Consider the following 22,584-nt stretch of genomic DNA (forward strand, 5'->3'; position numbering starts at 1 on the left):
TTTCTGCCCTCTAGTCTACTGTTTTCTGCCTTCCAGTCTACTGTTTTCTGCCCTCTAGTCTACTGTTTTCTGCCCTCTAGTCTACTGTTTTCTGCCCTCTAGTCTACTGTTTTCTGCCCTCTAGTCTACTGTTTATTGCCCTCTAGTCTACTGTTTTCTGCCCTCTAGTCTACTGTTTTCTGCCCTCTAGTCTACTGTTTTCTGCCCTCTAGTCTACTGTTTTCTGCCCTCTAGTCTACTGTTTTCTGCCCTCTAGTCTACTGTTTTCTTCCCCCTATTGTACTGTTTTCTGCCTTCTAGTCTACTGTTTTCTGCCTTCTAGTCTACTGTTTTCTGCCCTCTAGTCTACTGTTTTCTGCCCTCTAGTCTACTGTTTTCTGCCCCCATTCTACTGTTTTCTGCCCTCTAGTCTACTGTTTTCTGCCCTCTAGTCTACTGTTTTCTGCCCTCTAGTCTACTGTTTTCTGCCCTCTAGTCTACTGTTTATTGCCCTCTAGTCTACTGTTTTCTGCCCTCTAGTCTACTGTTTTCTGCCCCCTATTCTACTGTTTTCTGCCCCCCATTCTACTGTTTTCTGCCCTCTTGTCTACTGTTTTCTGCCTTCTAGTCTACTGTTTTCTGCCCTCTAGTCTACTGTTTTCTGCCCTCTAGTCTACTGTTTTCTGCCCTCTAGTCTACTGTTTTCTGCCCTCTAGTCTACTGTTTTCTGCCCTCTAGTCTACTGTTTTCTGCCCTCTAGTCTACTGTTTTCTGCCCTCTAGTCTACTGTTTTCTGTCCTCCAGTCTACTGTTTTCTGTCCTCTAGTCTACTGTTTTCTGCCCCCTATTCTACTGTTTTCTGCCCCCTATTCTACTGTTTTCTGCCTTCTAGTCTACTGTTTTCAGTCCTATAGTCTACTGTTTTCAGTCCTCTAGTCTACTGTTTTCTGCCCTCTTGTCTACTGTTTTCTGCCCTCTAGTCTACTGTTTTCTGCCCTCTAGTCTACTGTTTTCTGCCTTCTAGTCTACTGTTTTCTGCCTTCTAGTCTACTGTTTTCTGCCCTCTAGTCTACTGTTTTCTGCCCTCTAGTCTACTGTTTTCTGCCCTCTAGTCTACTGTTTTCTGCCCTCTAGTCTACTGTTTTCTGCCCTCTTGTCTACTGTTTTCTGCCTTCTAGTCTACTGTTTTCTGCCCCCTATTCTACTGTTTTCTGCCTTCTAGGCTACTGTTTTCTGCCTTCTAGTCTACTGTTTTCTGCCCTCTAGTCTACTGTTTTCTGCCCTCTAGTCTACTGTTTTCTGCCCTCTATTCTACTGTTTTCTGCCCTCTAGTCTACTGTTTTCTGCCCTCTATTCTACTGTTTTCTGCCTTCTAGTCTAATGTTTTCTGCCCTTCTTGAGAGGATTGGATAGTGCCTGGTGGATCCATTGAGTTTGGGTATAGGACTCCCTCCTTCACTCTCTCTCTCTCTCTCTCTCTCTCTCTCTCTCTCTCTCTCTCTCTCTCTCTCTCTCTCTCAGTGTGGCTGTGACTCGTTCCCAGGACGTGCCCTCCTTCGGCCCTCCTATCCCCAAGGGTGTGACCTTCCCCAAGTCCACTGTCTTCAGGGACTTCCTGCTGGCCAAGGTCATCAACGCAGAGAACGCCGCCCACAAGTCTGAAAAGTTTGGTGCCATGGCGACACGCACGCGACAGGAGTACCTGCGGGACCTGGCAGAGCGGCATGTGACCAGCACGCCGGTGGAGCCCACAGGGAAATTCCCCTTCATCTCATTGGCTCACAAACGGAGAGAGAGGGTACGGCCGTACAGTGGGGCAGAGCTAAGGAGCCTAGGTGCAGTGACATGGCCGGTGCATGCGGAGGACCAGGTAGCCGGGGCGGAGAGGGAGTGTCTACTGGCCATCTCCAACGATTTCCTCATCCTATTGGATCAGGAGGCGAAGGCTGTGGTCTTTAACTGTGCCACGCGCGACGTCATTGGCTGGTCCTCTGGCAGCCCCGCCTCCATGAAGATCTACTATGAGCGTGGGGAGAGCGTGTCGCTGCGCTCCATCAACAACAACACAGAGGACTTCGGAGAGGTGGTGAAACGCCTGGAGGTCAGTAGCAGCACAGTTAGTCTGTGTATTATTGCTACACTGATGGCTTTGTAATATTTCACACACCATCTGTTGTGATTATTATTACAGGTGTCCCAAGTTTCAAGCCAGATAAGGACCTTTCATCACTAACCAATGGGTTATAATAAACATACCTCCCATTTCCACCTCAGATAATCCATTATGTTCAAAGGAGATGCAGAATAGGCCTACAGTGATTACAAACACAATGTTACAGGTATAACACTCAGCATTGACCGTATTTGGAGAGGTAGTTTAATCATTTTCATGCGATTAGGCAATGCCAGTTGTCTTGAATGAAAGATTAACACTATTTGCTAAGGGTTATTTCATGTTTGTGTGTACAGTGAGTGTGTATGCCATACCCTTTCTTGTCGGAAAGCGGAGGCGTGCATCAGTGATGTAGCATAATATCCTGCTCTGGCCCTGTTGTGGTTGCCTGGGGGTCTGTGTTAAGTACTATGTTACAACCTCTTTCTACCTGACACTGGGTCAGAACGGCCAGGCAAGGTGTATTAAACCTTAAACCCTCCCTCCTGTACAAAAACACTTTAATTGAAGGGTAGCGCATCCGCTGATGATAGATTCAGTCTGTTAGTGTGTTTCTTATCAGATCTAAGCCCAAGGGCAGATTATGTTTATGTGATGTGTTGTACAGTAGCAGCAGCCAACAGAATAGTTTTGTTTTTTATTTATTCAACCCCTTATTTTACCAGGTAAGTTGACTGAAAACACATGGTCATTTACAGCAATGACCTGGGGAATAATTACAGGGGAGAGGAGGGAGGATGAATGAGCCAATTGGAAACTAGGGATTATTAGGTGGCCATAATGATATGCAAGACACTGGGGTTAACACCCCTACTCTTATGATAAGGGCCATGGGATCTTTAGTGACCACAGAGAGTCAGGACACCCGTTTAACGTCCCATCCAAAAGACAGCACACTACACAGGGCAATGTCCCTAATCACTGCACTGGGGCATTTTTTTAGACCAGAGGAAAGAGTGCCTCCTACTGGACAGCTCTAAAACCACTTCCAGCACCATCTGGTCTTCCATTCAGGGACCATCCCTGCTTAGCTTCAGAGGCCAGCCAACAGTGGGATACAAGGTGGTATGCTGCACAGAGCATACACAGCACATGCAGTGTAGTCTGTTTTTGGATTTAGAGGTTTCTTACGTTATGTAGTGTGGCAGACCAGGGGGTTGAGACACAGACAGAGTAGGATTAGCTCAGTTTCAAAAGGTGTTTATTAAAATAATAGTCCAAAAGAAAAGAATAGGTCTCCCCCAAGAGACCCTCTCCGGGATACCGTCTTCTGGGCTCCGGGTCTTGCTGTATCCTGTGAGGATCAAAACTGAACTCCCTCCTGTTACCTCTGGTACCTTCCCCAACTATATGGGAGTCCTTTCCTCCCCCAGTCTCTTCCCTGAGTGCTGCCCTTCTGGCAGCTTTATGGGACTTGTACAGCTGGTGAGCAATCAGCCCTTGAATACTCACCAATCCCCAATCAGCCACAATTAGTCCTGGCCCGGAGAGCCCGGAGAGACCTGGCACGTCCAACAGATGGAGCCATCGCCCCGTGATGTATACTCCGTCTGTCACCAGGCCTCGACGAATCTCCCCCTGGTGGCTGACCTGCTGTACGCCACAGTAGTTATAACTCTTCTCCTTCACCACTTTCTCCTCCCCCTCCTTCTCTCCTCTGTCTCTAGCTCCTGTCAAAGGGCAGCCAGACCACAGAGATGACCCTGAGGAGGAACGGCCTGGGCCAGCTGGGCTTCCATGTAAACTTTGAGGGCATCGTGGCAGAGGTAGAGCCCTACGGGTACGCCTGGCAGGCGGGGCTGCGCCAGGGCAGTAGGCTAGTAGAGATATGTAAGGTTGCCGTGGCATCGCTGTCCCACGAGCAGATGATCGATCTCCTGAGGACCTCTGTCACCGTCAAGGTGGTCATCATACCCCCGCACGAGGACTCCACCCCTCGCAGGTACAGTTCAGAGACAACAAATAAGTTATTTATCAACAGATATATCCCTCTATCAGTCATATCAGAAGCATGCATTTGGGTACTGGGGCAGCGCTGGAGTGTTTGTAGTGTATATCTCAATGTAATAATGGCACCGAAGGAGATGGCTGCCGTTTTATGATCACGTAACCAATTGTGCTACTGTGTATGTTTTTTCGCCTTATTTGTAACTTATTTTGTACATAATGTTTCTGCCACCGTGTCTTATGACCGAAAAGAGCTTATTGATATCAGGGCAGCGATTACTCACCCCGTACTAGAGGAATTCTTCTTCTTCAACGAGTTGGACAGGAAGGATTTATTCCAGACACCCGACAAGGACCTCATCCCCGTCATTCGCAGGAGGAAAAGACGGAGATATCGTGAACGACGGTCCGGGTGCCTTGTAAAGATCCGTCACCGCGAGGGTAATCTACCTTTACCATCGGTCCTATTAGCCAACGTAAAATCAATTGATAATAAAATATATCCTACCAACGGGACATTAAAAACTGTAATATCTTGTGTTTCACCGAGTCGTGGCTGAACATGAATAACATACAGCTGGCGAGTTTTAAGCTTTTTCGGCAGGATAGAACAGCGGCCTCTGGTAAGACAAGGGGCGGGAGCCTATGCATATTTGTAAACAACAGCTGGTGCACGCGGGACTCTAACCCGGAAGCTTATAAGAAATCCCGCTATGCCCGCCAAAGAACCATCAAACGCGGGACCTGGCAAAGCGTCAAAACAGAACAAAGATTGAATTGTACTACATCAGCTCTGACGCTCGTCAGATGTGGTAGGGCATGCAAACTATTACAGACTACAAAGGGAAGCACAGCCACGAGCTGCCCAGTATCACAAACCTACCAGATGAGCTAAATTACTTTGATGCTCGCTTCGAGGTAAATAACACTGAAACATGCACGAGAGCGCCAGCTGTTCCGGACAACTGTGTGATCACGCTCTCCTTAGTCGATGTGAGTAAGACCTTTTAAACAGGTCAACATTCACAAGGCCACAGGGCCAAACGGATTACCAGGATGTGTACTCCAAGTATGTACTCTGTGACCAACTGGCAAGTGTCTTCACTGACATTTTCAACCTGTCCCTGACTGAGTCTGTAATATCAACATTCAAGAAGACCAGCATAGTCCCTGTGCCCAAGAACACTAAGGTAACCTGCCCAAATGACTACGGACCTGTAGCACTCACGTCTGTAGCCATGAAGTGATTTGAGAGGCTGGTCATGGCTCACATCAACACCATTATCCCAGAAACCCTAGACCCTCTCCAATTTGCATACCGCCCCAACAGATCCACAGATGATGCAATCTCTATTGCACTCAACACTGCCCTTTCCCACCTGGACAAAAGGAACACCAATGTGAGAATCCTATTCATTGACTACAGCTCAACGTTCAACACCATAGTGCCCTCAAAGCTCGTCACTAAGCTAAAGACCCTGGGACTAAACACCTCCCTCTGCAACTGGATCCTGGACTTCCTGGCGGGCCTCCCCCAGGTGGTAAGGGTAGGGAACATCACATCTGCCACGCTGATCCTCAACACGGGGGGCACCTCAGGGGTGCGTGCTCAGTCCCCTACTGCACACCCTGTTCAACTATGACTGCGTGGCCAGGCACGACTCCAACACCATCATCAAGTTTGCCGATGACACAACAGTGGTAGGTCTGATCACCGACAACAATGAGACAGCCTATAGGGAGGAGGTCAGAGACCTGGTCATGTGGTGCCAGGACAACAACCCCTCCCTCAACGTGATCAAGACAAAGGAGATGATCGTAGACTACAGGAAAAGGAGGACCGAGCACGCCCCCATTCTCATTGCCGGTGCTGTAGTGGAACAGCTTCAGAGCTTCAAGTTCCTTGGTTTCCACATCACCAACAAACTATCATGGTCCAATCACTGCCTGGTATGGCAACTGCTTGGCCTCCAACCGCAGGGCACTACAGAGGGTAGTGCGTACAGCCCAGTACATCACTGGTGCCAAGCTTCCTGCCATCCAGGACCTCTATATCAGGCGGTGTCAGAGGCAGGAGGCCCTAAAAATGGTCAAAGACTCCAGCCACCCTAGTCATAGACTGTTCTCTCTGGTACCGCATGGCAGACGATACCGGAGCGCCAAGTGGAGGTCTAAAAGGCTTACTTAACAGCTTCTACCCCCAAGCCATAAGACTCCTGAACACCTAATCAAAGGGCTACCCAGACCCCTCTTTTCGCTGCTGCTACTCTTTTGTTTATACATAGTCACTTTAACTCTACCTACATGTACGTATTACCTCAATTACCTTAACTAACCGGTGCTAACGCACATTGACTCTGTACTGGTAACCCCTATATATAGCCTCGTTATTGTTATGTGTTACTTTTATTTTCTATTTTCACTTATATATTTTTTACTTAACACTTATTTGTATTTGTTTTCTTAACTTCTTAAAGCGTTGTTAGTTAAGGGCTTGTAAGTAAGCATTTGACTGTAAGGTCTACACACCTGTTGCATTCGGCGCATGTGACAAATATTTTTGATTTGATTTATCTCTGTCTCTTCTCACAGAGGCTGTTCAGAGCTGTACCACATGCCCCTGGTGGACTATAAGAACCACAAGGAGGGGATGCCCTATGAGTTTAAATTCCCCTTCCGCAGCAACAACAACAAGTGGCCCCGCACCTCCTCCAGCCCCCAGAGCCGCACCACAGCGGCCCTGGGGGGGACGCTCATCAAGGCCCCGGCTTCAGAGTACCAGGAGCCGACCGGAGTCATCCCCCGCAGTGTGTCCAGCGACGGGCGCCCTCTCAACCCTAAACGGTAAGAGAGCCACCCTGGCTAATAATATGATATAGTAGGGAAGATGTACAAGCTTTAAGCTTAGTAGTGGAATCTGTTTGCTCTGTATCCTTCAGGTATTCCCCAGGGAATGATAACTATGCCCTGGCTTGTTCCATCGTGATGGGCCGCTCTCCACACACCCGCAAAGCCCCTACCAGCCTCTCCTACATAGACACTGGGAGCGCAGGCTCCAACCACTGGAGACAGAAGTCCATGCCAGACGGGTGAGAGGTCACTCAGGCCAGAACAAACCTGGGCCAATTCATGGCCACATTCAGACCACACCCACATCATACACAGACCAAAATTCAGATCTAGAAACAGATCGCTGTAGGGTTTCACTTAAATGGCTCTATTTTCAGATGTAGTCTGTATTCACTGTAATTACTTCTTTGGGAGTTATCCAATAATAGAAAGGAAATGACTAAATTATATGTTATCATTATATGTCTCGTTGATATGTTGTACTCATCGTGGCAGAGGTACGTCTTCTTCCATCTATTTTCTAGGTTTAACAACAATACCCGCCACTCCCCTGTGTCTGCTGAGCATCAGGGAGTGGGAGAGGGGTCTAACGAGACTAAGCCTGCCACTGGATGGCCCCAAGCGGTGGAAGGGGAGGTGGCCGACAGGGGGGCTGATAGAGCAGGTACGAGGACATGCTTTAGAACAGTGTCATTCAAAGTCGTGGTCACGACCCCAGGTACTGCAGTGGGGTCGCCAAAATATGAAATATCGAATTGTATTGAGTAAATGTATTTATTGGTTTATTTTCATTCTGATAAGAGATGAACATGCAATTAAGTAATTTTTTTATAAAAAATGTGAAATGTACCGATTTTAAGGTTGTGTCATTAGATTTGACGTGGGGTGGGGTCACGAGAACATCGTGGGGAAAAATGGGGTCCCCAGAAATTTGCTGAAAATCTTTCAATACCACTGCTTTAGAAAATGCCCAAGTCATGTCTCTGGTGTTTTGGGTGATGCAGATGATGAGAGTCAGAGACAGGAATAGCTCTCTATGTTACTGGTATTGTTATCTGTGTCTCATTCCTCTGTTTGATCCTGTCCCTCCCAGACCCAGCTGTATCCAAGGCAGTAACTCGTCTCCAGCAGCAGGAACAGGGGACACACCTGTCTCCCAACAAGAACATCAAGGTGAGGTACCAGGCTCAAATATGACCAAATATGACTTCTAACATGCTGACCAGACCGCTTGTGCGCGATCAGGACAGGATCAGGACAGGATCAGGACACGCAGGTTGAAATATCAACTATATTCATTTGGGGACAGGTCGAAAAGCAAACATTTATGGCAATTTAGCTAGCTAGCTTGCTGTTGCTAGCTAATTTGTCCTGGGATATTAACATTGGATTGTTATTTGACCTGAAATGCACAATTACCTAAAATTAATAATTATGTTAATGTCATATTTCAGTTTTTTATTTGTAATACATTTGCAAAAAAATCTAAAAATCAGTTTTTGCTTTGTGATTATGGGATATTGTGTGTAGATTGATGAGGGATTTTTAAAAAAAATCCATTTTAGAATAAGGCTGTAACAAAATGTGGAAAAAGTAAACGGTCTGAATACTTTCCGACTGCACTAGCTTGGCAATGTAGATTGTTGTCTATGTCAAAGTAGTCTTTATTTACTATGATCAAACAACCAGGACGTGACTGTAGGGTCTCTGTCTCTACAGGTGGAAGCTTCCTACTCCTCCAGCCAATCAGGCAGCAACACACTGTCCAGTAATGCCTCCAGCTCTGCCCACAGTGATGAAAAATGGTATGAGATTGGCTCCAGCAGGACAGGGGTACGGCCTGACTCAGAGCTCAACGGCTACCTACAGGGGGCATCCACAGACAGCGGCATTGATGCTACCTCTTACGGGGCCACAGGGTCCGGGGGTTCCAGAGCCAAAGATCGGCTGGCCCAAGAGACCTCTCCTTTAGCCCCAGACTCCCCCGGCCCCCCAGGGAGCAGTGCATACCCAGCCCAGAGCCCCCTTGTGTTCCCCCCAGCCCCGGACAGTGGCTCCTACACACTCAGTGATGCTGCGTCCCACTCCAGGTGTGTGTGCCTCCTTGTGCTGTGCTACCCCACATGAAAAAATACTATAGTGTATACTATGGTAGGAATACTATAGTATTCACTGTATTGTTTTTGCTGACTTTACTGTAGTATTCACTGTTTATTTATTTTTTTGAAATTAAGAACAAAATCTTATTTACAATGATGGCCAACACTGGCCAAACCCGGACAATGCTGGGCCAATTGTGCGACACCCTATGGGACTCCCAATCATGGCCGGTTGTGATACAACCTGAATTCGAACCAGGGTGTCTGTAGTCACGCCTCTAGCACTGAGATTCTTAGTGCCTTAGACCGCTGCGCAACTCGGGAGCCTGTAGTAGTGAATAATGTAGTATTTAATGCAGTTTACTGTAGTATTTGTAGTTTACTATAGTATACAGTGCCTTGCGAAAGTATTCGGCCCCCATGAACTTTGCAACCTTTTGCCACATTTCAGGCTTCAAACATAAAGATATAAAACTGTATTTTTTTGTGAAGAATCAACAACAAGTGGGACACAATCATGAAGTGGAATGACATTTATTGGATATTTAAAACTTTTTTAACAAATCAAAAACTGAAAAATTGGGCGTGCAAAATTATTCAGCCCCCTTAAGTTAATACTTTGTAGCGCCACCTTTTGCTGCGATTACAGCTGTAAGTCGCTTGGGGTATGTCTCTGATCAGTTTTGCACATCGAGAGACTGACATTTTTTCCCATTCCTCCTTGCAAAACAGCTCGAGCTCAGTGAGGTTGGATGGAGAGCATTTGTGAACAGCAGTTTTCAGTTCTTTCCACAGATTCTCGATTGGATTCAGGTCTGGACTTTGACTTGGCCATTCTAACACCTGGATATGTTTATTTTTGAACCATTTCATTGTAGATTTTGCTTTATGTTTTGGATCATTGTCTTGTTGGAAGACAAATCTCCGTCCCAGTCTCAGGTCTTTTGCAGACTCCATCAGGTTTTCTTCCAGAATGGTCCTGTATTTGGCTCCATCCATCTTCCCAACAATTTTAACCATCTTCCCTGTCCCTGCTGAAGAAAAGCAGGCCCAAACCATGATGCTGCCACCACCATGTTTGACAGTGGGGGTGGTGTGTTCAGGGTGATGAGCTGTGTTGCTTTTACGCCAAACATAATGTTTTGCATTGTTGCCAAAAAGTTCAATTTTGGTTTCATCTGACCAGAGCACCTTCTTCCACATGTTTGGTGTGTCTCCCAGGTGGCTTGTGGCAAACTTTAAACGACACTTTTTATGGATATCTTTAAGAAATGGCTTTCTTCTTGCCACTCTTCCATAAAGCCCAGAGTTGTGCAATATACGACTGATTGTTGTCCTATGGACAGCGTCTCCCACCTCAGCTGTAGATCTCTGCAGTTCATCCAGAGTGATCATGGGCCTCTTGGCTGCATCTCTGATCAGTCTTCTCCTTGTATGAGCGGAAAGTTTAGAGGGACGGCCAGGTCTTGGTAGATTTGCAGTGGTCTGATACTCCTTCCATTTCAATATTATCGCTTGCACAGTGCTCCTTGGGATGTTTAAAGCTTGGGAAATCTTTTTGTATCCAAATCCGGCTTTAAACTTCTTCACAACAGTATCTCGGACCTGCCTGGTGTGTTCCTTGTTCTTCATGATGCTCTCTGCGCTTTTAACGGACCTCTGAGACTATCACAGTGCAGGTGCATTTATACGGAGACTTGATTACACACAGGTGGATTGTATTTATCATCATTAGTCATTTAGGTCAACATTGGATCATTCAGAGATCCTCACTGAACTTCTGGAGAGAGTTTGCTGCACTGAAAGTAAAGGGGCTGAATAAAATTGCACGCCCAATTTTTCAGTTTTTGATTTGTTAAAAAAGTTTGAAACATCCAATAAATGTCGTTCCACTTCATGATTGTGTCCCACTTGTTGTTGATTCTTCACAAAAAAATACAGTTTTATATCTTTATGTTTGAAGCCTGAAATGTGGCAAAAGGTCGCAAAGTTCAAGGGGGCCGAATACTTTCGCAAGGCACTGTAAATAATGTAGTAAAAAAAGTAGTATATACTATAGTATGTATTGTAGTGTTTTTGTATACATTACTGTAGTATTTACTATAGTATTTTTGTTTTATAATCTTTGACATAGAAGTGGAGGTGTTCTCCTCCTGCTCTTTTCTATAACCATGGGGTACACAACCATGTGCCACCACAAATTGGGATATGTGGAAGGGGAATGGGCAGGGTATATGCAAATGAAATACTGTAATATTTACTATAGTTTTTTTAAGTGTATTTGTGGACTGTAGTGTTTTATTGACATTTCTGTAGTTTTCACCACAGTGTTTTTTTGTTGGTGGATAATACTGTAGTATATACTATAGTATTCTACAGTATACTACAACATTCTATACTAAGTACTACACATGATTGAGGGATACTTCAGTGCAGGGTTGTGTTCGAGATCGATTTAAGACCAAGACCGGAGCAAATCGTATCCGAGTCAAGACTAATCACGGATGGGGGGGCGAGACTGAGTCAAGACTAATCCCGGAGGGGGGGCGAGACCGAGTCAAGACTAATCCCGGAGGGGGGTCGAGACCGAGTCAAGACTAATCCCGGAGGGGGGTCGAGACCGAGTCAAGACTAATCCCGGAGGGGGGGCGAGACCGAGTCAAGACTAATCCCGGAGGGGGGGCGAGACCGAGTCAAGACTAATCCCGGAGGGGGGGCGAGACCGAGTCAAGACTAATCCCGGAGGGGGGGCGAGACCGAGTCAAGACCGGGAAGGGGACAAAGGGTCCAAGACCGAGACCAGACAAATGCGAGTCCAATTCAAGACCTTGATTGTAATTTTGTCAAATCACCACCATAATAAGAGTTCATAATGTCCAGTATTTCTCTGTTCATTTTTCAGAACATCATATGGATTCTTTAGACATTCAAAAAAGTGAAAAAAAATGCATGCTGGGGGAAAATAGAGCCACACATTATTATTAACCCAAACACAGTGGGGAACAATGAGGGCCTTCTACACCTTCAGAGAAGGGCTAAGGATTTAAAAAAAATAATGATTATAAAAATAGAATAACAATGATAATCATATCATTATTTTCACTGATGTTCTGATTCAATCCCTTCAGTTTTTGTTGGAAAGGAAAGGGTTAACACTGAAGAGAAAAAAATATACAATCAGGATTTTTTCTTTGCTGGTCTCTGGGGAGATAAATTGAGCTAGCTAAGTTAGCCATTGGCTAGGCCATCAGAAGGTATTTTATATATTTTATTTTTTTATTCCACCTTTATTTAACACCAGGTAGGCTAGTTGAGAACAAGTTCTCATTTACAACTGCGACCTGGCCAAGATAAAGCAAAGCAGTGTGAACAGACAACAACACAGAGTTACACATGGAGTAAACAATAAACAAGTCAATAACACAGTAGAACATTTAAAAAAAATAGTCTATATACATTGTGTGCAAAAGGCATGAGGAGGTAGGCGAATAATTACAATTTAGCAGATTAACACTGGAGTGATAAATGATCAGATGGTCATGTACAGGTAGAGATATTGGTGTGCAAAAGAGCAGAAAAGTAAATAAATATAAACAGTATGGGGATGAGGTAGGTAAATTGGGTGGGCTATTTACCGATAGACTATGTACAGCTGCAGCAATCGGTTAGCTGCTCAGATAGCAGATGTTTGAAGTTGGTGAGGGAGATAAAGGCATCTGCCATTCAACTGTATTAGGGCAACATTTTGACAGTGGAATCAACCAATCATATTTTGACTTAATGGGTGGGACCGTTTTTAGAAAAACGTATGGAAACTTCTGCCTTCTTTCAGGCCAACAGGTCACTCACTGCGCAATCTGGTGAGTGGAACTGTGTTTTTTACTGCAGCACGCTTGCCGTTGTTAGCCATCTCTTTGAAAATAACGTATGTGTGTGAAACACGGTTGCATTTAAAGTGGAACTGACAGCATTTTAGCGCGTCTAGCGTCACAAATAGAACCAAGTTACGCAGACGCTCGTTGACTTGCACGGGCAGTGTGTGTGCAATGATTGAATCACGCACACGACGTGGGCGGTGTAGTCAGCATGTTAGTGTACGTCATGGAACATTGAGTCAAATATAACCTATTTTTAAAACCTCTTATGAAGTTGGTTTTGTAGCATAAGAATTTGATATTTTTGACTGATATTATGATTGTCTGTTTGTTTCATATCTGCAAAGTAGTTAAAATGATGTCAGTTTTACTTTAAACTTTAGGTCATCAGTTTTTTTCTGGGCTAAACATGAAATTATTTTTGCCATGGGAGGTCATAGTTGTACATTTCGATTGGGAAATGCTTAATGGTTGTGTTTTTTTTATGATTGGGACCTACTGGCTTATTATGTCAGAGTTTATGGACTGCTTATCCTTAACATCATCACCTATGCAGTGGTGTAGTGGTGCCTAGAGAAGTGGATATACTCAAATGTTGCCTAAAAGTTCCCAAACGACCTGCCCAGCGAAGGAAAGACACCCTGTGTGAAAAATCGTATCTTTTCCTATGTTTTTTTATGTGTTTTCCTATAGATTTTTCAGATTTTCACTCTCAAAATCTCACAAAAATATGTAAATTGAAAATATACTAAAAATGTGCGGTCTAACTCCACAACAATGCTTAAACCACATCAATCTGATTGGGTGGGCCTGTCAGGGCCTGGCTCCCTATAGTGCGTGGGCCTCTGTCCACCCAGGCCCATCCATGTCTATGTCCCTGATGCAAACAGTGCATGAGGACAATTGCGCATCACAAATAGCCTACTAACCAACTTTTCGGACTAAACTTTTTAATACTTGGTTTGATAACCCATTGTTGCCTTAGTTAGCATTTACTGGTTGATATCATAAGTTTAAACGTCTACCAGCTACTGATGTCATTCTGCTGTGAGCTGCTCCATGCCTAAACCAGTTGAGAGCAGCACGCTCTTGCTGCCTGCAGATGATATTCCACTGAAACTAGGCTATGTGTGCAGCGCTCGTGAATATATTTCAGGTGCTTTGTGATTGTGTAGGCTACTTTGTGCGTGATTTCTCAGTTGATGGGGCTCCCAAGTGGCTCCCGAGTGGCACAGCGGTCTAAAGCACTGCATCTCAGTGCTAGAGGCGTTACTACAGATCCTGGTTCGATTCCAGGCTGTATCACAACCGACCGTGATTGGGAGTCCCATAGGGCGGTGCACAATTGGCCCAGCGTCGTCCGGGTTATGGTTTTGCCGGGTTAGGCCGTCGTTCTAAATAAGAATTTGTTCTTAACTGACTTGCCTAGTTAAATAAAGGTTAAATAAAAACAACAATATTATACCTGCATATACCCTCCACTACAACACTGGCCCTTTCTGCACTCTCCTACATGAGTGTGTTGGTATTACAGTATATACCTGCATACTGGCCCTTTCTGCACTCTCCTACATGAGTGTGTTGGTATTACAGTATATACCTGCATATACCCTCCACTACAACACTGGCCCTTTCTGCACTCTCCTACATGAGTGTGTTGGTATTACAGTATATACCTGCATACTGGCCCTTTCTGCACTCTCCTACATGAGTGTGTTGGTATTACAGTATATACCTGCATATACCCTCCACTACAACACTGGCCCTTTCTGCACTCTCCTACATGAGTGTGTTGGTATTACAGTATATACCTGCATACTGGCCCTTTCTGCACTCTCCTACATGAGTGTGTTGGTATTACAGTATATACCTGCATATACCCTCCACTACAACACTGGCCCTTTCTGCACTCTCCTATATGAGTGTGTTGGTATTACGGTTGCTGTCCTTTCAGAATCACAAACTAGTCACACACTGAAGACCTATAGGTTTGCCACTGTACAAACATGTCTATAATATATATAAAGGCTGATAATTATGAGATTTTTACTCTGCTGGTTTCGGGAAGAAATTAAGAGTCCTCACTGTCCGAGACCGAGTCAAGACCGAGTACAAATGTATGCGACATTGAAACAAGACCCGAGGCACTCAATATGTGGTCTCGAGACCGGTCTCGAGCACAACAACACTGCTACAGTGTGTAATATAGTATACTACAGAATTCTATAGTAAGTACTGTAGTATTGTATAGTAAACTGTAGTAGTTTTTCATGTGGGACAGTTCTATTACAGTCTGCTCTTTATGCAGCCAATGCATTTCCTCTCATGTATCAATGTTTCATTCAGCAGACAGTGATGCTTTGTAGTCCTTATATATCCCCTATTGTCCCAGATGGAAAACTCCCAAGCCTTGCGGTTTGGTGGTGAGAGGTAGCAAGCAGCAACCTGGTGTGTGTGTGTGTGTGTGTGTGTGTGTGTGTGTGTGTGTGTGTGTGTGTGTGTGTGTGTGTGTGTGTGTGTGTGTGTGTGTGTGTGTGTGTGCACATGCGTGTGTGTATCTGAGTGTGTGTGTTTGTGTTTGTATGTGTGCGCGTGTGTGTATGCGTGCTTGTTTGTGTGTGAGCCAGGTTCTCACAGAGAGAAAGAGAGCACTTGAAACACTGTGGAATGCTGAATGTGAGAGCTCAGCACTGTTAACACTCCTAAACCACAGTTCCTTTGAGTGAACAGAGCTTTTCCTCCTCTCCTCAGCCTCTCCTCTGTGGCTCTGAAATAACTCCACCAGACTAGTGACTGTTTTATTGTACACACAGCATGTCTGAGGAGGGAGACGCTCGCTTTCATGTCAAACTGGGGAGAAATGTTGTTTGAAATGTTAACATGGAAGAAGTCCAAGGACACTCTGTCCTATTTCTTTTTCTTCATGAATTTAAATTCTCATCTCAAGATGTGGAGACATCGGAGATGTCGTGTGTGGGGAAAGTAGTCACAATTACCATATGTTTTTTGAAATATTGTACAGAAATGTGTTCATAGATGAGTGCACATTACAGAAATGTGAAGTGAAACACCGATGTAATGGTGTCTGTGAGTTATGAATACATTAGTATAAATATACCTATACTAACCCATATCCATGTTTTTCCGTACCAGTACTCTGAGCTCGGGCCAGTCTGGCAGTCCCATGGGTCCAGGCTGCAGTCCCAGCTCCTCCCAGGAGGAGTCAGCCCTTGCCACCTCCCCCACCTCTCAGACCTCCCTCTCCCCTGGAGGCCCCAAGAGCTTCTACCCCCGCCAGGGAGCCACCTCCAAGTACCTGATCGGCTGGAGGAAGCCTGGAGGTACCATCAACTCTGTGGACTTTGGCAAAACACGCAAGTAAGCATGGGGGGGCAGTAGAGGAGGAATGTTGAACATATATGTGTTTATTGACACGTCACTGAGGCCATTACACTGTGAGGGGTGTAAGTCATGTTGTGAAAGGATGTTCTTTCCCTATTGAAACAAATCTTACTGTTCTAGATTGTTGATGTTAGAGAGACTTGAGATCTGAGTCAACTGAGAGGAGATGCCTTTCCCACTTGTTGTGGCTCATGTTTTGTTTATAAACGAGTACAACACTCCCACCATGTGGTTGAACTGAGAACTGCAACCTAACGCTGCTGGTCTTTGCACTCCCTCTTTCTCAGACGTCACCAGAGTGATGGGTTGCTGGGTGGCCAGCCCCAGCTCAGGGCTCAGCTCAGGGCTCAATCCCCTCAGCGGGTCACCACGTCCAGCCTGCAGGAGGACCTGAAGAAACTCATCACCCTAGACAGCCCCCCACCCTCCTCCCACGACCAAAAGGTAGCGGGCAGCACTGCTCTTGTGTTAACAGGCAATGTCACCATCATCCATTTTACCATGATAATTGTCAAATTGATGAGAACTCCCATGGAACTTCCAGAGTAGTCGATATGCTGTATTTGCTTGATGAATCCAAACTCCCTCCCCTGCTTTGCCACATACACTGGTCAACATGCTAAAGGCTAAAGGCTGAGTTTATGGGGTCAATCAGCAGCCTCACATTGCTTCTCTCTCTCCCCTCACTCTCTCCAGCCCTCTTTCCCCGTCCCCCCTCCCAGCCGGCGCTCCTTGCAGAGGACCCTGTCAGACGAGAGCATCTACAGCGGGCAGCGGGAGCCCGCGTTCAGCGGGCACAGACAGACACCCAACGACCTGCTCTTCAGCTGCTCCACCATACCCCGCTCGCCCACCGCCCGCCACGCGCCACCCAGACAACCCTCACACAAGTCTCTGGGTTAGCCTCTGATTTTCCTGAAAGTAATCATTGAGTAAAGCCAATGCCTGTTTATCCTACATGGGCTCCATCTAAAACCAGAGGAGCACAGTTTATCATAGTGTCGTAGTGAAGCTGCACTTCAGTAGTTTAGTGGTAGATGGAAGACCGTGTTGCCAAACCGAGTCCTTTGTCCTTTGAAGAATGTCTCTTCTGGTAAATTGGATACGTTGTAGTAACGTCATTGTCTGGAAGACGGGATACTCTGTCTGTTCCTTCCTAACCTGCGTTTGCAGCTGCTGTTGCTAACTCAACGGCTAGGAGGTATCACTTCTGTAGTGAATAAGAGTTCAAAGTTCATACCATTCGCAACCAAAGCTCACGCTGATGTTGGCTTCGTTCTGTAGTTATTATCTGAACCATTCTGACATCGGACCGTAGTCCTCACATCCTCGGAACAGGAGGTTATATTGTCGTCAAGGGATTATATAGGAAGGGAGAGGAGGGGAGTGTTTCATAGTTTACAACCTATATCTCTTCACGTGGGCGGGCCACTGAGTCGGGCCTAATTTACTCATGAAAACCCAAATCTCACATTTTAGAAGCTAAAATCACCTTTCATCCCATCACAAATAATTTCATATTCAAACATTTAAATTGAACAACAATTCCATGTGAATCCGATAACTCTGATGTGTAGACTTTCCACTGTAGAGTTTATGTCATCTTATCATTGATGAGAATGTCTCAGATGACAACCGAACTGACATCATATTCATTAAGTACCACTGCATATGTTCAATTGGTCGGGTTACCAGATTACAGTTCATTTCCCCCCACCTTCTGATGTTCCCAGAATCTCTATGTTAACCAAGTGTTTTGCAAATGTAACATCAGTAGGGTAGAGAGAGGAAAAAGGGGGGAAGAGGTATTTATGACTGTCATAAATCTACCCCCAGGCCAACGTCATGACAATAGACTGTATCAGTGTATACTTATGTCCTTAAGTATGGGCGACTCTAAACAAGTTATGTGTAATCTTTTAGTATGTACTTTATTTGAAACCTGTCTCCACTTCCTGTCTCTCATCCCCCCGCTCCTCTTCCCTGCAGGTGATCTATGTGAGTCATCCAGCCAGGACCAGGGGGGTAGGAGACAGCAGCTGGGGGACCCATGCCTCATGCCCCTGCCTAACTCTGGAGCTGACCGTGCTCTGGACTGGTCCAACCTGGTGGATGCTGCCAAGGCCTTTGAGGGTAGGCAAAGTAAGCTGGAGATTTACTATCTTTACCAACCAGAGGGTAGAAGTGCCCTGTCTCTTTCCTGTGTGCTGTCAATCTGAGCTGTAACTGAAGCTGTAACTGTTGTGTTTTTCTCTGTCTGTCTTCAGTTCAGAGACTGTTGTCTGTTAATGATGTGAGCTCCAGCCCAGAGGCCACAGCCACCAGCCCCCAGCAGGCCGAACCCCAGGCTTCCCCACAGAGAAACACCTCGCCAGGGTAAGACACACTTACCTACTACACACCATGCACGTCCAGAGAATTCTGTAGACATAGGTAGGGCCTGGAGCTTATCCTAAAACTTGGGCCAGGTTTTTCCTGGCCAGGCAACATGATTATGAAAAACTCCTGGCCCTAGTCCTAGGGTCTAAAGCTGTGGCTTGCTACACGTCTTGACTATTTTAAGCCAATATGCCCCAGGTCATGCTAGTCTTATTATAGTTTAGAATATGGTAGTTAACAGTGTCCCCCGTCCCACAGTGAGAGCCCAGCTTGTCTGATGGAGAAGGTGAGCCAACTGGAGTCCATGGTGAAGCTGCTGCAGGATGACCTAAAGAAGGTGAGACAAGAAACAACCAGGTCTTCAGCACCGGAAGCTAAGCCTTAGTCTAGCCATCTCTACTCTACTGTTCACTTCTTACTAAACCTGGTGCCCTTTCCCTAACAGTGGTTAGAACAGTAGAAAGACCAGTTGAAAGAGCAGCCTTCTCAGGTTGGAAAGGTCAAACAAGTGTGTAGTGTGGATCCAGTTCTACATATATCAGTAGTGCCCATTCGGCACAGGTACTTACTACTCTGCCTTTTGGTTATAGCTGCCCTGTATACATCTCCTGAGGACAGTATTAGAGAGTAATGAGAGCCTCCCACTCCTCTTTGTGTTAATGATGACTCCATGTGTGTGAGGACAGTACTAGAGAGTAATGAGAGCCTCCCACTCCTCTCTGTGCTAATGATGACTCCCTGTGTGTGAGGACAGTACTAGAGAGTAATGAGAGCCTCTCCTCTCTGTGTTAATGATGACTCCCTGTGTGTGAGGACAGTACTAGAGAGTGATGAGAGCCTCCCACTCCTCTCTGAGTTAATGATGACTCCCTGTGTGTCCCCAGGAGAAGGATGCCAAAGTGTCCCTGCAGGCCCAGATACAGAGCCTGAGAGAGGACAACCAGCGGCTCCAGGAGGAGTCGTACAGCGCCTCGGCCAAGCTCAAGAAGTTCACAGAGTGGGTGTTCAACACCATTGACATGAACTGACTGATCCATGTGCTATTGAGAGGAACAGCTGAACACACGTGACCACAACACACTCAAACTCAAACTGATTCACACTATGGGGGCTCAGAACCACAGGACTTGCTTCTTTGATTTCTTCATTAGAACTGATATTATGCTATTGACATGGACCGATTTACAGTGGATGTAAATGCTGTATGATCAACATGAACTGTTGATCCCATTATGATCAGCCATTATTCTTCAACACAGTGGCTCTGTAGTACCACCACCACTAACGACTCAATGAGAGGTGTTTTAAAGGAGGAGATAGAGAGACCGAGATGATCAGCATGCAGTCCTTTCTTTAGGATTTGCTGGCACTATACTGTAGTGTCCCTGCATGTCTGACAGAGATGTATTAACTTCCCTGGGCTATGCTGTGGAACCTTCTCATGTTGACCTTGTCCTTCAGATCCTGCTCCTTCATACTCCTCTCGACAGTGGAACAAATTGTCCATTGTAGGCCAGCCGTGTGTTATTTAAGACATTCCCAGAAGGGAACAGTTCAGAAATGTGTGTTGCATTCAGTTCATACACATACACACATATACCTGTTTGTTAACAGGTTCACAGCACGTTTAAGAGATTGCGAAAGTCCAAGTTGCATATTGAAGGTTTGAGTGATCAGGTGTTATTTTGTTAGCAATTTATGGAAAAACACGGGGCTGTCGCTTGTCCCCTAGAATTGAACTTGTCCCTTTCAGTACAAGACTAGAAAGGAAATGACAGGCAGTCTCTTGGCCTGTGTACTGTGTATTGGATATAGTTTAATATTAGTACTATTATGGTCGATGCCTCTCCCATTGATCCTCCATAAAGGGATGTAAAACATGTTATAGGGGGTTGAGTATACCTCACATACAGTACTGTACATGACTACAGCTAGTTAACTGATGAAAAGTACTTAACTTGCCACGTAAAAAAAATATACAAATGAAATCATATGGGTGCCATAATGAGGAGAATAAGCTTCAAAATTCATCATCAACCAAAGCTGTTCAACGATTTATTTTGTAAATATATATGAGCAGAAATGTTACCGCTGCAAAACACCTTATATTGTTTTACCACTACACACTGACTCTCTGTGGACTGGGCTCATTTCAGGAGGGTAAGATGGGCTTACTGGATACAGTAGTTCCAGAATGTACTATTGGTTATTATATCAAAACAACTGGACTGACTGGGTGGATGACTGGAAGACCAGGCGTACTGTTCAATTCACTTCTAACTGATGATACTGATTCTACTTGGTCTATTTGATTATCGGTATGGTCCCATCCTCGCCTGCCTGCTGTATTGGATCCACAGTGCCACCTAGTGATGATAACATGTCGTTACACGGAAATACGTTCTATACCTGATCCACAGCATGTTACAAAGCCCCTGGTGCCACATGTATTTCATCCTCTTCTACTCTCTGTCGATGAAATCATGACATATAACGATTTTTTATGTAAATCCTGAAATGCCAGCTACAGTCATCTAAGTCTATTAGTAAGTAACTTGGTAGACCCTCCATGGCTACAGTCAGTTGTACTATTAAAACCCCCACTCTTCCCCTTTGGTTCCCATTCTGTACAACCTGTATATATACCAAAGGATTCTGATGCTCATCATAATTTGCACCTTCCTTCTTGACATGTATTACAGCATGTGATGATGTTTCCTTTGAGCTGTGATGTGTAAAAATGTTTATATCTATTAAAGATATTTTGTTCAATTGTACCTTTGTAGTGATGCCTGCAGACCCAGATGCAGATTTGGTATGTATGATGTAGCGACAGTGCGGGCTTCCACTAAGCTTCCAGGAATCCTTATAGATTATTATTAGGTTCTAGATTATTGCCTTTATTTACGTTTTCCCCGCAGCAACCATGCATTGGGCTTATGAACAAACAGCTACATGGAGCCTATGGAGTACAGCACACCCCATATCTTCCCTGTTGGAGCATGACAATAGAGGATAACCCACCGAGGTGTTACCAGGACTTGACAGTCCAGTGGCAGCCTCAGGAGTTTCATACAGGAAAGTAATTTGTGATATTGTTTTAATATTGAATCAGGTTTTTCTTGCAAGAAACATATTTCTCATTGAGATTAACCTGGATAAATTAAGATTAGATACAAGGGGGAAAAAAACTAAAGGGACCATATTTTTCCATTTGTGAATCTACTGGCGAAAAATGTTCTCCCTGCTGAGTTCAGAGTTGTTGACTTCCCCAGATGTTCTCTCTAGGTCCTAGGACATGATTTAGAACACGCTGTACTGTACACAGATCAGAACCAGTCCCAGTTTACTGATCCTGTTGATTAATGCAGCGAGTCCAGAGAGGAGCAGAAGAGTTTGGGGACGTCATATTTCACAAATGAAGAACTGTTTGGCCTTTACTGCTCTAGCCCATAGAAACACATTGAATAAGCATTCATGGCAAAACAGACAGTCAAAACATAAATCATAAGGAATAAGGTTTTTAAGTGTCTGTCGTATACCGAAGAGATATAAGAAAGCTCAGGAATGATTTATATATTGTTGACACATATCTAAACCTTGTTTTGGGGGGCACAAAACTACTTCCATTCATTTTTTTTTTTTACCAGTACCGGGTTCCCTTCAGATCAGTCCCATGACACTCGTGGGGGTCGTAGAACAAAGAGGAGTACACCACTGTGTTCGTGAGAGTCTCCCCTTTCCACAGAGTATATTGTAGGCCAAACCGGATGCTATAGATGTTTTCGTGAAACGAAGCCCATGCAAAAACGAATATATCTAGCTGAAACAGATGGATTTCGCTGGAGATCTTTTTATCGTGTTAATTAAATGATGCACG

At 45.1% G+C, this 22,584-nt stretch overlaps 1 protein-coding gene across 2 annotated transcripts in view; it reads left to right on the forward strand.

Annotated features, from left to right (window-relative positions):
* The window catches only part of LOC110505519 (signal-induced proliferation-associated 1-like protein 1), an 88,183-nt gene extending 66,702 nt beyond the window's left edge, over positions 1–21,481 (forward strand). The window contains exons 8-21 of one of the 2 annotated variants that reach the window (XM_036962513.1): positions 1,501–2,080; positions 3,820–4,094; positions 6,692–6,943; positions 7,039–7,188; positions 7,474–7,613; positions 8,043–8,122; positions 8,669–9,039; positions 16,077–16,301; positions 16,613–16,769; positions 17,022–17,223; positions 18,315–18,458; positions 18,593–18,701; positions 18,963–19,041; positions 19,589–21,481. In XM_036962513.1, coding sequence (XP_036818408.1) covers positions 1,501–2,080; positions 3,820–4,094; positions 6,692–6,943; positions 7,039–7,188; positions 7,474–7,613; positions 8,043–8,122; positions 8,669–9,039; positions 16,077–16,301; positions 16,613–16,769; positions 17,022–17,223; positions 18,315–18,458; positions 18,593–18,701; positions 18,963–19,041; positions 19,589–19,732 — 2,908 coding nt within the window. In that variant the 3' untranslated portion in view covers positions 19,733–21,481. Of the gene's footprint in view, positions 1–1,500; positions 2,081–3,819; positions 4,095–6,691; positions 6,944–7,038; positions 7,189–7,473; positions 7,614–8,042; positions 8,123–8,668; positions 9,040–16,076; positions 16,302–16,612; positions 16,770–17,021; positions 17,224–18,314; positions 18,468–18,592; positions 18,702–18,962; positions 19,042–19,588 lie in introns of both variants that reach the window. The other variant, XM_036962512.1, reaches the window with a different exon arrangement.
* The last annotated feature ends 1,103 nt before the right edge of the window (positions 21,482–22,584 follow it).

This window comes from Oncorhynchus mykiss, chromosome 25 (genome assembly GCF_013265735.2).
Source record: "Oncorhynchus mykiss isolate Arlee chromosome 25, USDA_OmykA_1.1, whole genome shotgun sequence".
Taxonomy (NCBI): Eukaryota; Metazoa; Chordata; class Actinopteri; order Salmoniformes; family Salmonidae; genus Oncorhynchus; species Oncorhynchus mykiss.